A 16,927-nucleotide genomic window follows, 5' to 3' on the forward strand; every position below is an offset into this window, starting at 1 on the left:
TGTTTGCCATGTTAAAGCAAGTTCCATAGGAACCACTAGCTGATGGAGTCCCGGGTCATCGGAACACTCAGGGTTCCTCAGTTGCATTCAGCCTTAGTGCTGGAGAAACTTCACTTAAAACTCACCCTTAGAAAAAAATATTGGAATTTTAAGCTCACTGTAAATAAACAGAAGCGCTTTACTTACCCAAATAAACGAAGAGTTTTTAGGAGATAAATTTGCGTAGCACTCGTTTGACTTTGAAAGAAAATGTTTTTTTTTAAAGGGAAACATGGCAACACCCTTTTTCATTTCAATGTAGGCATCCTTACAAGTGTCGCTTAATGTACCTTATAATTCAGTGCGCCTTATGTATATAAAAAAAATTACACTACACCCTATATCAGTTGAATATATTCTGTAAGTTGTAGAAAAATGTATGTATATACAGTGTGTATCACTGTCTGTATATGTTATAACTGTACTCAGTGGTGTCCTGTTTTTCTATTCTCTCTCTCACACACATTTTTAGCCCAACAACCGCCACTTGACGGTGTTCTGTGAGCTGATGGGAGTGACCTATCAGGACATGTCTCATTGGCTGTGCCACAGAAAGCTGAAGACCGCGACGGAGACGTACATCAAGCCCATCCCCAAACTGCAGGCCATCAACGCCCGGGACGCTTTAGCCAAACATATCTACGCCAAACTCTTCAACTGGATCGTCGACCACGTTAACAAAGCGCTGCACTCCACCGTCAAACAGCACTCCTTCATCGGCGTGCTGGACATATACGGGTGTGTAGGATAAGACAGAGTGTGTATGTGTATTAGTAAGTGTACATTGTGTAACTTAACAAATTTTATTTTAGTGAATCTGCTATTTTAGGTATATCGAAATGCAATTCTCTACAATACTTCACGGCATCTGTGTTACTGAAGAGAATAAAATTCTCCTAAATAAGCAAATAACAGGAATTATAGATTTATTGGTGTCAGGAGTCACAGAACAACTAATATTCTTCACCGCAGGTGGAGTAATAACGCAGTAACTTTAGTAAGATGAAATAAAATAACGAGTCTTATGGCAAAAACTTCTATTGGGAGGCAAATCAGGAATCTCTGCTCTCTCGATCAGATGTGTTGGTGTAAACTAATGTAAGATGCTTTTCAAGCTGTTGCCGAGTGATCGCCAACAAGTCAGAGACACCCAGCCAATATCTGGCATGTTCAATATCTGATCCAGTTGAAGACTGGGAGTCAAGAGCAGTGTATAACTACAGCCATAAGATCACATAGAAAGAGACCAGAGCCGGAACCTCTTTCTGTTACCCCTGTTATATCAGTAAATATCAGTTAAACTCTAGAGGGAGCTCACAACTGAGGCCTTTATGAATGGGAGTGCATGGGGCTAAACAGCAAAAATAATAAATATTTAAAAGTAATAATTAACTGGTTGTTCTGTTCTGAGTTTTTTTTTTTTTTTTCATTTAAGAAAGTAAAATAATGTATTTTACTAAAAGAGCTAAGAAAGATAATAAAGTATTTCCATTTTCTAGAGGCATTTTTTTAGCCAGTAAAACCATTAGCATAACTGCTATTGTGAGCTGGCTGACTGGTTATTGCCAGTAATGAGTGACAGCCAAAACATTGAGTTTAAAAGGTTTTATGATTGGAGTTTAAACTCTTACAAAATGATGTCTGCAGTACTGAAACATTTGATATAGCTCTGTGTTGAGGACATAAGTGTATAAGTGGTCAGACTTTAATAAACTCCCAAAACCCATTCATTTTGGACTCACTTTAAGTGCGTATTCTCCTCTATAGAGATTCTCTGGCATTACATGCTAGTTTTTATATGCGTTAACTTCAGGTGTGTTCTCTTGATAAAACACAATTTGGAGAGCAGCAAGGCAAGTTGGCAATTTTCCGAGGTGAAAAATTGTGTAAATCGTGATTCAGTGTCGCTAACCAGTCGTGTACTCTGAAAGTCACAACAACTGAACCTGGCATTAGGGAGTTTAGAGCTCCTATGTGTCGATAAAATGTCTCTTTAAAATTATATTTCACACCACCTAACGATACAAAACTTTACGAAACAATACGATATATATCAACATATTGTCCCATCCGTACTACACACCTTTGTAACACACATACTAAGCCGCTCTGGACAGGAACATAACTCAATGCCATGAATGTAATTTAATAAATGTAAATGCACTTAAAAGGAATGTTGTGCTTATAAATCTCTTATTTTCTTTAATATGTTAATGAAACAATACTGATTAATATTAATCTAATTTATTTTTCAGGTTTGAAACCTTTGAGATCAACAGTTTTGAGCAGTTTTGTATCAATTACGCCAATGAAAAGTTACAACAGCAGTTTAACATGGTGAGTTTTCTGTAACCTACCTAATATCTTACTGTAAGTTACTCATTTTAAATATATAAAAAATACTTTTTAATATACCATGAATCCGTCTTTTACACATTTTATTACATTTAATTATATTTAAACGAGGAATTCAATATTCTTCTCTGCTTTTTTATAAATCCCTCTCTAATTCTCTCATTCTTTTCTCTTTTTTATTCTTTTCTTCTTTCTCCCCTGTCCTTTTGTGTTACTCTTCTCTTTATTTCCCATATTTGTCTTTGCTTTCTTCTCTTTTTTCTTTTCTCTGTTTCTTCCTATGCTCTTCTCTGTTCTTTCTTTATGCACTTTCTCTTTTATTCTTTTCTTCCCCCCTTCTTCCATGTTCTGTTCTTTTTCCTCTCCTCTCTGCAGCATGTGTTTAAGTTGGAGCAGGAGGAGTACATGAAGGAGCAGATTCCGTGGACTCTGATTGATTTCTATGATAATCAGCCCTGCATTAACCTGATCGAGGCTAAGATGGGCATCCTGGACCTGTTAGATGAGGAATGCAAGGTAACCCTTGTGAAAAGGAAGTGTACTATAGAGCATTAAAAGTAAAAAATTTAATTAGGTAAAGAGTACTAAAAATGCATTTTCAATTTAATATACTTTATGTATTTCCATGAAATCTATTTTAAGCACTATGCTTTCAATTATATGTCGATAAAAAATATATAATGGCGTTAAATACTGCTTAAAGTGCATTTTAGTGTATTTTTTTCCATTAACATTAAGATGTACACAATATGTGCATCAATACGCAAAGTATTACATTTACAATAAACATGTATTAAAATAAATGTTTAAAAAACACATATATAAGTTTGCACTAAAAAGCACAATTTAATATTTTTATGTTGAGTTTAAATATAGCTTAATTACAACTGAAATATACTTAAGTAGCCATAATTAAGTTGTTACTTTAGTTATTTCAAAAATATAAATAAATATAAATTTGATATTTATTTAAGTACATATTGTAATTTTAAAAAGTATGTGCTTTTCCATGTTGAATATACTTAAAAAATTATACTTAATACACTTTTCTTTTACATGGTAAGACTGATAGCAGCCATTGTAGACCTTGTGTTTTTATACAGTTTTAATTGTTTGAAATTACAGTATCAGAACAGTATAAAAAAAAAAAAGATATATTTCCGTATAAATATGTACGTTTTCTTTAATAAACAAAATAAAAATGTCACACAACAACAATTCTGTGATAAATCATGATTAAGAGCATGATAAATTTTTTAAATGCTGGTAGTTCTGTTTTAAGACCTGACAGACTATCGTATTTTTCGCACTATAAGGCGGACCGGATTATAAGGTGCATTTTAAGTGCCACTTGTTAGGAACACGGGTGTCTCCATGTTTCCCTTCTAATTTGTAAAGCTGTAAAACTAAGCTAAGCTAAGTTAAAAAAAATAAATAAAAGTCTGTAATTCAAAACATTTTCAGACAAGTCAAACAAGTGCTAGATGTTAATCTACTCAGATTTCCCTCCTGAAAACTGTTTATTTGGGTGAGTGAAGCGCTTCTGTTTATTTACAGTAAGCTTAAATCTATAGATTTCCCCTGAGGGTGAAGCATTAGCATTAGCGGCTAACTGCTAATGCTGCCTAACTGCCGCCTAACTGCTGCCCAACAGCGCTACACTGAGGAACCCTGAGTGTTCTTGTAAACCAGGGCGATATTAGCTAGCGGTTCATCCCACAAAGCTTGTTTTAACACAGTAAACACACAGGCTACAGTATATACTTACCTCTGAATAGCCAAATGGCTAGCGCTTAGCGGGCAATGCTAATACTGCTGGAGAACTAAATTGAAACTCCTGTATAAAGCTGTACTTCAGCAGAGTGACTTTACTGCTCCTTAATACCAGACTGATAAAATTCATACGTAAAACGCACTGGATTATAAGACACACTGATGTTTTTTTGAGAAAATTTAAGTATTTTAAAGTGCAACAATACAGTAGATTTCGACTAGACTTTTTGTAGTGTATTATAATAGGGTTGTTTTGATCATTTGAAAACTAGAATGTGCTGAGTTACTGAGTTTAATAAAGGAAATCAATTCTGTTGTAGCTGCAAAAATCACTTTTTAATTTTTTTATTATTATTATTATTATTATTATTATTATTATTATTAGGGGTTCGAGCACGTAGTGCTAGAAACCCTATTGTAATTGTTCTGATTATTATTATTATTATTATTATTATTATTATTATAGTTCTTATTCTTTTTCTGCCATAGAAGTGATTGGGCAGAAGAAACCGTAAGGCCTACAGGGCTGAGACTTGGTCATATGGTAGTACTTCTCACCGCTACTCAGATTCAAAAGATGAGCCCGATCGGCCTCAAGGGGGCGCTATGGCGAAGGTCAACGCGTTAGGCCACGTAACTCCCACACCCTGATAGCTAGATCAAAAATTCTTGCATTATATGATTCCTTGGTTAATGGCAAATCAAAAAGGTCAATAGAACCACTAAGCTCCGCCCACTTAGATTTTTTGCTATTTAGCATAATATGCAAAACCTACTTTTGAGAACTTGTCCTAGGGTCATTGACCAATCCTGTCATATTTGGTGTCAAACAACTCAGTAGAGTCCCAACCTCAATAATTATCAAAAAAAATGTGAAATTTGTAAACAATATGGCCGCCATATGCAAATTAATCTTACAGTGGCACACCCAAATTTACTCTAACAGCTGTAACTTTTGAATGCTTAAGCCTACACTAATGCCACTTTACAACTTTGATGCCAACATGATTCTGAGGTAGCCCGTCAATCTGTGTAGACATAGGCCCCCAGGGGGCGGAGCCAAAGCTAAAAATCTGTTTCTCAGGAACCGTACAAGTTATGAAGCTCTCCTTTGGCATGTATCATCTATGGCCTATGTCCTAATGTTTTACAGAAGGAAAATTTGATATGCAAATTTTTGCGATCGTTATTAGCCAATCAGATTCCAGCAAGCTTTTGACATGCTAAACAATGACCAATCAGGACGATACTTATACCCTACATGTATCTCAGGGCCTTCTATCATCCATTAAAATATGGCGTTGATTGGCCTCAAGGGGGCGCTATAGCAGAAAATCAGTTATATCTAAAGGTACAAGTGGCCTAGGCATGTTATTCTTTTTTATTTGTACACTTTGCTGTAGCCTTTACAACTTTGTAATTACATGTGTTTACCAAAAATGCAAAGATTTTCATCAGTGGCCAAAAGAGTAAAAATTGCTCTTTTCGAACTTGTCTTTAAGTCCTTAATCAATCAAAACAAATTTGGTCTTGATGCAATCTTGAGACCCTGTAGGTAAATAAATATCAAAAAAATCTTGACATTTTAACTATTTGAGGCCCATAAACCTTGATCAAACATGTACGTGAAAGCCTTTTCAGAGTTATTTGGCCAAAACTCTGTCAAAGTTTAAAACATGCCAAAACTGTTGAAGCTACTAATTAACAATGACATTTGAAGTACATGTGCCAAGTATGAGCCAAATAAGTCTTCAGTAGGCTCTACAGTGAAAAAATAACTATTTTCAATTTATTCTATTTATCGCTATTTTCCAACCTAAATGGACAGAAGACAGGAACCTTTCACCCTATCAACACACAAATTTATACACATATATAGACTGATATTGTGATCTTGATTGCAAATTTCCAGCCAAATCGGACATGTTTTGCCTCTACAACGGCTGGAAAACTACAGTGATTTTGTAGGCCTCAAGCCTGTATTATCGCTTTTTTCAAATCTAAATTGACAGAAGTCAGGAACCTTTGACCCTATTGACACAGAAATTGACATACATATATAGACTGATATTGTGATCCTGATTGCAAATTTTGAGCCAAATCAGATATTTTTTGCCTCTAATATGGCCAAAGAGCAACAGCCATTTTGTAGGCCATAAGCCTGTATTATCACTTTTTTCAAACCTAAATGGTCAGAAGTCAGGAACCTTTGACCCTATCAACACACAAATTTACATACATGTATATACAGACCACTTGATCATGAGTACCAATTTGGAGCCCAATCGGACTTTTCTTCTCTTTTTAATAAATAGAAACACACTGATAGGGAATGTTCTGTCTTTCTGATAGAGTGATAGATTTCCAGCAGGTTATATGTGGTCTCTTGCTGCGCTCTGGTGGTCATTTGGTGAAACAGCTACAGGTGAATTATTCTAAATTAAAGCTCTGCTGAACTTATTCAATCTTGCTTGTCTTGCTTAATTGAACATATTTATCCTTCTTGTTCATGCTGGTCAGCCGCCTGGGTCATTCTTGTTTATGCTCCACCCACTTAATTTTTTTTAAATTTGCATAATATGCAAAACCTACTTTTGAGATCTTGTCCTTGGATCCTTGACCAATCATGACATGTTTGGTGTCAAACAGTTCAGCAGAGCTTACTCCTCAATAATTATTTAAAAAATCTTTACATTTATAAACAATATGGCCGCCATATGCAAATGAGTTCTACCATGGTGCAGTAAAATGTCTTTAACACTTATAACTTTTGAATGCTTAACCTGACACTAATACCACTTCAGTCCTTTGATCATTACATGATTCTCAGATACCCTGTCAGTTTAAGTAGACATACACCCCCAGGGGGCGGGGCCAATGCTCGATAGCTGTTTCTCTAGAACCATACAAGCTATCAAGGTCATCCTAGCCAATTATCATCTATGGCCCATGCACTAATGGTACACCAAATGAAAATTTGATATGGACACTTTTGTGGTCACTATTAGCCAATCACATTCCAGCAAGCTTTTAACAGGCGGAATGTTAATCAGGTCAAAACTTATATACTATATACGGGTTATTTATATGCCCTTTGTGTTTTTTCAATTTAAGAACTGAATTTGTTTCACCAAATGCCCACTAGAGTGCAGTAAGACACCACATAAAACCTGATGAACACTACAGCTCAATTTATCAATGCTTTTCAACTAGTTTACTCACACCACTCATCTAGCATTGCCATTATGGTCTTTATGGTCACGCTGGTCACCCAGCTTGGTTATGCTGGCCATCCAGCTTGGTCATGCTGGCCATTCACATTGGTCATTATGGTCCTGCTGGTCATTCAGCTTTGTCCTCATAGTAATGGTGGTCTTCCAGCTTGGTCATACTGGCCAACCACCTTTGCCATGCTGGTCATCCAGTTTGGTCATTATGGTCTTCCAGCTTGGTCAATATGGTCAACAAGTTTGTCATCCAGATTAGTCATGCTGGTAATCTAGCTTGGTCTTCACAGTCATGCTGGTCATCCTCATCCAGTTTGGCGATGCCGGTCAACCGGCAACATGTTTTAAGCCTAACTGGCCTCCAGGGGTCTCTTTGCCTGTAACGCTCGAACCCCGTAAATCGCCGCTTGCGGCTATATTTATTATTAGGGGTTCGAGCACGTAGTGCTAGAAACCCTATTGTAATTGTTCTGATTATTATTATTAGGGGTTCGAGCACGTAGTGCTAGAAACCCTATTGTAATTGTTCTGATTATTATTATTATTATTATTATTATTATTATTATTATTAGGGGTTCGAGCACGTAGTGCTAGAAACCCTATTGTAATTGTTCTGATTATTAGGGGTTCGAGCACGTAGTGCTAGAAACCCTATTGTAATTGTTCTGATTATTATTATTAGGGGTTCGAGCACGTAGTGCTAGAAACCCTATTGTAATTGTTCTGATTATTATTATTATTATTATTATTATTATTATAGTTCTTATTCTTTTTCTGCCATAGAAGTGATTGGGCAGAAGAAACCGTAAGGCCTACAGGGCTGAGACTTGGTCATATGGTAGTACTTCTCACCGCTACTCAGATTCAAAAGATGAGCCCGATCGGCCTCAAGGGGGCGCTATGGCGAAGGTCAACGCGTTTGGCCTCGTAACTCCCACGCCCTGATAGCTAGAGCAAAAATTCTTGCATTATATGATTCCTTGGTTAATGGAAATTCAAAAAGGTCAATAGAACCACTAAGCTCCGCCCACTTAGATTTTTTGCTATTTAGCATAATATGCAAAACCTACTTTTGAGAACTTGTCCTAGGGTCATTGACCAATCCTGTCATGTTTGGTGTCAAACAACTCAGCAGAGTCCCAACCTCAATAATTATCGAAAAAATTGTGAAATTTGTAAACAATATGGCCGCCATATGCAAATTAATCTTACCGTGGCACACCCAAATTTACTCTAACAGCTGTAACTTTTGAATGCTTAAACCTACACTAATGCCACTTTAGACCTATGATGCCAACATGATTCTGAGGTAGCCCGTCAATCTGTGTAGACATACGCCCCGAGGGGGCGGAGCCAAAGCTAAAAATCTGTTTCTCAGGAACCGTACAAGCTATGAAGCTCTCCTTTGGCATGTATCATCTATGGCCTATGTCCTAATGTTTTACAGAAGGAAAATTTGATATGCAAATTTTTGCGATCGTTATTAGCCAATCAGATTCCAGCAAGCTTTTGACAGGCTAAACAATGACCAATCAGGACGATACTTATACCCTACATGTATCTCAGGGCCTTCTATCATCCATTAAAATATGGCGTTGATTGGCCTCAAGGGGGCGCTATAGCAGAAAAACAGTTATATCTAAAGGTACAAGTGGCCTAGGCTTGTTATTCTTTTTAGTTGTATACTTTGCTGTAGCCTTTACAACTTTGTAATTACATATGTTTACCAAAAATGCAAAGATTTTCATCAGTGGCCAAAAGAGTAAAAATTGCTCTTTTCGAACTTGTCTTTAAGTCCTTAATCAATCAAAACAAATTTGGTCTTGATGCAATCTTGAGACCCTGTAGGTAAATAATTATCAAAAAAATCTTGACATTTTAACTATTTGAGGCCCATAAACCTTGATCAAACATGTACGTGAAAGCCTTTTCAGAGTTATTTGGCCAAAACTCTGTCAAAGTTTAAAACATGCCAAAACTGTTGAAGCTACTAATTAAAAATGACATTTGAAGTACATGTGCCAAGTGTGAGCCAAATAAGTCTTCAGTAGGCTCTACAGTGAAAAAATAACTATTTTCAATTTATTCTATTTATCGCTATTTTCCAACCTAAATGGACAGAAGATAGGAACCTTTCACCCTATCAACACACAAATTTATACACATATATAGACTGATAATCTGATCTTGATTGCAAATTTTCAGCCAAATCTGACATGTTTTGCCTCTACAACGGCTGGAAAACTACAGCGATTTTGTAGGCCTCAAGCCTGTATTATCGCTTTTTTCAAATCTAAATGGACAGAAGTCAGGAACCTTTGACCCTATTGACACAGAAATTGACATACATATATAGACTGATATTGTGATCTTGATTGCAAATTTTGAGCCAAATCAGATATTTTTTGCCGCTAATATGGCCAAAGAGCAACAGCCATTTTGTAGGCCATAAGCCTGTATTATCACTTTTTTCAAACCTAAATGGTCAGAAGTCAGGAATCTTTGACCCTATCAACACACAAATTTACATACATGTATATACAGACCACTTGATCATGATTGCAAATTTTGAGCCAAATCAGATATTTTTTGCCTCTAATATGGCCAAAGACCAACAGCCATTTTGTAGGCCATAAGCCTGTATTATCACTTTTTTCAAACCTAAATGGTCAGAAGTCAGGAACCTTTAACCCTATCAACACACAAATTTACATACATGTATATACAGACCACTTGATCATGAGTACCAATTTGGAGCCCAATCGGACTTTTCTTCTCTTTTTAATAAATAGAAACACACTGATAGGGAATGTTCTGTCTTACTTATAGAGTGATAGATTTCCAGCAGGTTATATGTGGTCTCTTGCTGCGCTCTGGTGGTCATTTGGTGAAACAGCTACAGGTGAATTATTCTAAATTAAAGCTCTGCTGAACTTATTCAATCTTGCTTGTCTTGCTTAATTGAACATATTTATCCTTCTTGTTCATGCTGGTCAGCCACCTGGGTCATTCTTGTTTATGCTCCACCCACTTAATTTTTTTTTTTAATTTGCATAATATGCAAAACCTACTTTTGAGATCTTGTCCTTGGATCCTTGACCAATCATGACATGTTTGGTGTCAAACAGTTCAGCAGAGCTTACTCCTCAATAATTATTAAAAAAATCTTTACATTTATAAACAATATGGCCGCCATATGCAAATGAGTTCTACCATGGTGCAGTAAAATGTCTTTAACACTTATAACTTTTGAATGCTTAACCTGACACTAATACCACTTCAGTCCTTTGATCATTACATGATTCTCAGATACCCTGTCAGTTTAAGTAGACATACACCCCCAGGGGGCGGGGCCAATGCTCGATAGCTGTTTCTCTAGAACCATACAAGCTATGAAGGTCATCCTAGCCAATTATCATCTATGGCCCATGCACTAATGGTACACCAAATGAAAATTTGATATGGACACTTTTGTGGTCACTATTAGCCAATCACATTCCAGCAAGCTTTTAACAGGCGGAATGTTAATCAGGTCAAAACTTATATACTATATACGGGTTATTTATATGCCCTTTTTATGCCTTGTGTTTTTTCAATTTAAGAACTGAATTTGTTTCACCAAATGCCCACTAGAGTGCAGAAAGACACCACATAAAACCTGCTGAACACTACAGCTCAATTTATCAATGCTTTTTACAACTAGTTTACTCACATCACTCATCTAGCATGGTTATTATGGTCATGCTAGTCAACCAGCTTGGTCCTTATTTTCATTCTGGTCAACTAGCTGGGTATTTTGGTCATGCTGGTCAACCAGCTGGGTCTTTATGGTCATGCTGGTCTAACACCTGGGTCTTTATGGTCATAATAGTCACCCACCTTGGTTATCCAGTTTGGTGATGACGGTCAACCAGCAACAGGTTTTAAGCCTAACTGGCCTCCAGGGGCCTCTTTGCCTGTAACGCTCGAACCCCGTAAATCGCCGCTTGCGGCTATATTTATTATTATTCTTATTCTTTTTCTGCCATAGAAGTGATCGGGCAGAAGAAACCGTAAGGCCTACAGGGCTGAGACTTGGTCATATGGTAGTACTTCTCACCGCTACTCAGATTCAAAAGATGAGCCAAATCGGCCTCAAGGGGGCGCTATGGCGAAGGTCAACGCGTTAGGCCTCGTAACTGCCACGCCCTGATAGCTAGAGCAAAAATTCTTGCATTATATGATTCCTTGGTTAATGGCAAATCAAAAAGGTCAATAGAACCACTAAGCTCCGCCCACTTAGATTTTTTGCTATTTAGCATAATATGCAAAACCTACTTTTGAGAACTTGTCCTAGGGTCATTGACCAATCCTGTCATATTTGGTGTCAAACAACTCAGCAGAGTCCCAACCTCAATAATTATCAAAAAAATTGTGAAATTTGTAAACAATATGGCCGCCATATGCAAATTAATCTTACCGTGGCACACCCAAATTTACTCTAACAGCTGTAACTTTTGAATGCTTAAACCTACACTAATGCCACTTTAGACCTTTGATGCCAACATGATTCTGAGGTAGCCTGTCAATCGGTGTAGACATACACCCCCAGGGGGCGGAGCCAAAGCTAAAAATCTGTTTCTCAGGAACTGTACAAGTTATGAAGCTCTCCTTTGGCATGTATCATCTATGGCCTATGTCCTAATGTTTTACAGAAGGAAAATTTGATATGCAAATTTTTGCGATCGTTATTAGCCAATCAGATTCCAGCAAGCTTTTGACATGCTAAACAATGACCAATCCGGACGATACTTATACCCTACATGTATCTCAGGGCCTTCTATCATCCATTAAAATATGGTGTTGATTGGCCGCAAGGGGGCGCTATAGCAGAAAATCAGTTATATCTAAAGGTACAAGTGGCCTAGGCTTGTTATTCTTTTTTATTTGTGTACTTTGCTGTAGCCTTTACAACTTTGTAATTACATGTGTTTACCAAAAATGCAAAGATTTTCATCAGTGGCCAAAAGAGTAAAAATTGCTCTTTTCGAACTTGTCTTTAAGTCCTTAATCAATCAAAACAAATTTGGTCTTGATGCAATCTTGAGACCCTGTAGGTAAATAATTATCAAAAAAATCTTGACATTTTAACTATTTGAGGCCCATAAACCTTGATCAAACATGTACGTGAAAGCCTTTTCAGAGTTATTTGGCCAAAACTCTGTCAAAGTTTAAAACATGCCAAAACTGTTGAAGCTACTAATTAACAATGACATTTGAAGTACATGTGCCAAGTATGAGCCAAATAAGTCTTCAGTAGGCTCTACAGTGAAAAAATAACTATTTTCAATTTATTCTATTTATCGCTATTTTCCAACCTAAATGGACAGAAGACAGGAACCTTTCACCCTATCAACACACAAATTTATACACATATATAGACTGATAATCTGATCTTGATTGCAAATTTTCAGCCAAATCGGACATGTTTTGCCTCTACAACGGCTGGAAAACTACAGCGATTTTGTAGGCCTCAAGCCTGTATTATCGCTTTTTTCAAATCTAAATGGTCAGAAGTCAGGAACCTTTGACCCTATTGACACAGAAATTGACATACATATATAGACTGATATTGTGATCCTGATTGCAAATTTTGAGCCAAATCAGATATTTTTTGCCTCTAATATGGCCAAAGAGCAACAGCCATTTTGTAGGCCATAAGCCTGTATTATCACTTTTTTCAAACCTAAATGGTCAGAAGTCAGGAACCTTTGACCCTATCAACACACAAATTTACATACATGTATATACAGACCACTTGATCATGAGTACCAATTTGGAGCCCAATCGGACTTTTCTTCTCTTTTTAATAAATAGAAACACACTGATAGGGAATGTTCTGTCTTTCTGATAGAGTGATAGATTTCCAGCAGGTTATATGTGGTCTCTTGCTGCGCTCTGGTGATCATTTGGTGAAACAGCTACAGGTGAATTATTCTAAATTAAAGCTCTGCTGAACTTATTCAATCTTGCTTGTCTTGCTTAATTGAACATCTTTATCCTTCTTGGTCATGCTGCTCCGCCACCTGGGTCATTCTTGTTTATGCTTCACTCACTTAATTTTTTTTTAATTTGCATAATATGCAAAACTTACTTTTGAGATCTTGTCCTTGGCTCCTTGACCAATCATGACATGTTTGGTGTCAAACAGTTCAGCAGAGCTTCCTCCTCAATAATTATAAAAAATCTTTACATTTATAAACAATATGGCCGCCATATGCAAATGAGTTCTACCATGGTGCAGTGAAATGTCTTTAACACTTATAACTTTTGAATGCTTAACCTGACACTAATACCACTTCAGTCCTTTGATCATTACATGATTCTCAGATACCCTGTCAGTTTAAGTAGACATACACCCCCAGGGGGCGGGGCCAATGCTCGATAGCTGTTTCTCTAGAACCATACAAGCTATCAAGGTCATCCTAGCCAATTATCATCTATGGCCCATGCACTAATGGTACACCAAATGAAAATTTGATATGGACACTTTTGTGGTCACTATTAGCCAATCACATCCCAGCAAGCTTGTAACAGGCGGAATGTTAATCAGGTCAAAACTTATATACTATATACGGGTTATTTATATGCCCTTTTTATGCCTTGTGTTTTTTCAATTTAAGAACTGAATTTGTTTCACCAAATGCCCACTAGAGTGCAGTAAGACACCACATAAAACCTGATGAATACTACAGCTCAATTTATCAATGCTTTTCAACTAGTTTACTCACACCACTCATCTAGCATTGCCATTATGGTCTTTATGGTCACGCTGGTCACCCAGCTTGGTTATGCTGGCCATCCAGCTTGGTCATGCTGGCCATTCACATTGGTCATTATGGTCCTGCTGGTCATTCAGCTTTGTCCTCATAGTAATGGTGGTCTTCCAGCTTGGTCATACTGGCCAACCACCTTTGCCATGCTGGTCATCCAGTTTGGTCATTATGGTCTTCCAGCTTGGTCAATATGGTCAACAAGTTTGTCATCCAGATTAGTCATGCTGGTAATCTAGCTTGGTCTTCACGGTCATGCTGGTCATCCTCATCCAGTTTGGCGATGCCGGTCAACCGGCAACATGTTTTAAGCCTAACTGGCCTCCAGGGGCCTCTTTGCCTGTAACGCTCGAACCCCGTAAATCGCCGCTTGCGGCTATATTTATTATTATTATTATTATTATTATTATTATTATTATTATTATTATAGTTCTTATTCTTTTTCTGCCATAGAAGTGATTGGGCAGAAGAAACCGTAAGGCCTACAGGGCTGAGACTTGGTCATATGGTAGTACTTCTCACCGCTACTCAGATTCAAAAGATGAGCCCGATCGGCCTCAAGGGGGCGCTATGACGAAGGTCAACGCGTTTGGCCTCGTAACTCCTACGCCCTGATAGCTAGAGCAAAAATTCTTGCATTATATGATTCCTTGGTTAATGGCAAATCAAAAAGGTCAATAGAACCACTAAGCTCCGCCCACTTAGATTTTTTGCTATTTAGCATAATATGCAAAACCTACTTTTGAGAACTTGTCCTAAACTCATTGACCAATCCTGACATGTTTGGTGTCAAACAACTCAGCAGAGTCCCAACCTCAATAATTATTAAAAAAATCTTGAAATTTGCAAAAAGTATGGCCGCCATATGCAAATTAATCTTACCGTGGCACACCCAAATTTACTTTAACAGCTGTAACTTTTGAATGCTTAAACCGACACTAATGCCACTTTAGACCTACGATGCCAACATGATTCTGAGGTAGCATGTCAATCTGTGTAGACATACGCCCCCAGGGGGCGGAGCCAAAGCTAAAAATCTGTTTCTCAGGAACCGTACAAGCTATGAAGCTCTCCTTTGGCAAGTATCATCTATGGCCTATGTCCTAATGTTTTACAGAAGGAAAATTTGATATGCAAATTTTTACGATCGTTATTAGCCAATCAGATTCCAGCAAGCTTTTGACAGGCTAAACAATGACCAATCAGGACGATACTTATACCCTACATGTATCTCAGGGCCTTCTATCATCCATTAAAATATGGCGTTGATTGGCCTCAAGGGGGCGCTATAGCAGAAAATCAGTTATATCTAAAGGTACAAGTGGCCTAGGCTTGTTATTCTTTTTTATTTGTATACTTTGCTGTAGCCTTTACAACTTTGTAATTACATGTGTTTACCAAAAATGCAAAGATTTTCATCAGTTGGCAAAAGAGTAAAAATTGCTCTTTTCGAACTTGTCTTTAAGTCCTTAATCAATCAAAACAAATTTGATCTTGATGCAATCTTGAGACCCTGTAGGTAAATAATTATCAAAAAAATCTTGACATTTTAACTATTTGAGGCCCATAAACCTTGATCAAACATGTACGTGAAAGCCTTTTCAGAGTTATTTGGCCAAAACTCTGTCAAAGTTTAAAACATGCCAAAACTGTTGAAGCTACTAATTAACAATGACATTTGAAGTACATGTGCCAAGTATGAGCCAAATAAGTCTTCAGTAGGCTCTACAGTGAAAAAATAAATATTTTCAATTTATTCTATTTATCGCTATTTTCCAACCTAAATGGACAGAAGACAGGAACCTTTCACCCTATCAACACACAAATTTATACACATATATAGACTGATAATCTGATCTTGATTGCAAATTTTCAGCCAAATCGGACATGTTTTGCCTCTACAACGGCTGGAAAACTACAGCGATTTTGTAGGCCTCAAGCCTGTATTATCGCTTTTTTCAAATCTAAATGGACAGAAGTCAGGAACCTTTGACCCTATTGACACAGAAATTGACATACATATATAGACTGATATTGTGATCTTGATTGCAAATTTTGAGCCAAATCAGATATTTTTTGCCTCTAATATGGCCAAAGAGCAACAGCCATTTTGTAGGCCATAAGCCTGTATTATCACTTTTTTCAAACCTAAATGGTCAGAAGTCAGGAACCTTTGACCCTATCAACACACAAATTTACATACATGTATATACAGACCACTTGATTATGAATACCAATTTGGAGCCCAATGGGACTTTTCTTCTCTTTTTAATAAATAGAAACACACTGATAGGGAATGTTTTGTCTTTCTGATAGAGTGATAGATTTCCAGCAGGTTATATGTGGTCTCTTGCTGCGCTCTGGTGGTCATTTGGTGAAACAGCTACAGGTGAATTATTCTAAATTAAAGCTCTGCTGAACTTATTCAATCTTGCTTGTCTTGCTTAATTGAACATATTTATCCTTCTTGTTCATGCTGGTCAGCCGCCTGGGTCATTCTTGTTTATGCTCCACCCCCTTATTTTTTTTTTTTTTAAATTTGCATAATATGCAAAACCTACTTTTGAGATCTTGTCCTTGGATCCTTGACCAATCATGACATGTTTGGTATCAAACAGTTCAGCAGAGCTTACTCCTCAATGATTATTAAAAAAATCTTTACATTTATAAACAATATGGCCGCCATATGCAAATGAGTTCTACCATGGTGCAGTGAAATGT

At 37.1% G+C, this 16,927-nt stretch overlaps 1 protein-coding gene across 5 annotated transcripts in view; it reads left to right on the top strand.

The window, feature by feature from the left end:
• myo5aa (myosin VAa) overlaps window positions 1-16,927 on the top strand; it is a 171,449-nt gene that overhangs the window by 72,687 nt on the left and 81,835 nt on the right. For all 5 annotated transcript variants that reach the window (XM_049483501.1, XM_049483503.1, XM_049483502.1 and 2 more), the window contains exons 10-12: window positions 512-777; window positions 2,295-2,376; window positions 2,770-2,910. In XM_049483501.1, the coding sequence (XP_049339458.1) occupies window positions 512-777; window positions 2,295-2,376; window positions 2,770-2,910 (489 nt within the window). The remainder of the gene's footprint in view (window positions 1-511; window positions 778-2,294; window positions 2,377-2,769; window positions 2,911-16,927) is intronic.

This window comes from Astyanax mexicanus, chromosome 9 (assembly GCF_023375975.1).
Source record: "Astyanax mexicanus isolate ESR-SI-001 chromosome 9, AstMex3_surface, whole genome shotgun sequence".
NCBI classification, from domain to species: domain Eukaryota; kingdom Metazoa; phylum Chordata; class Actinopteri; order Characiformes; family Acestrorhamphidae; genus Astyanax; species Astyanax mexicanus.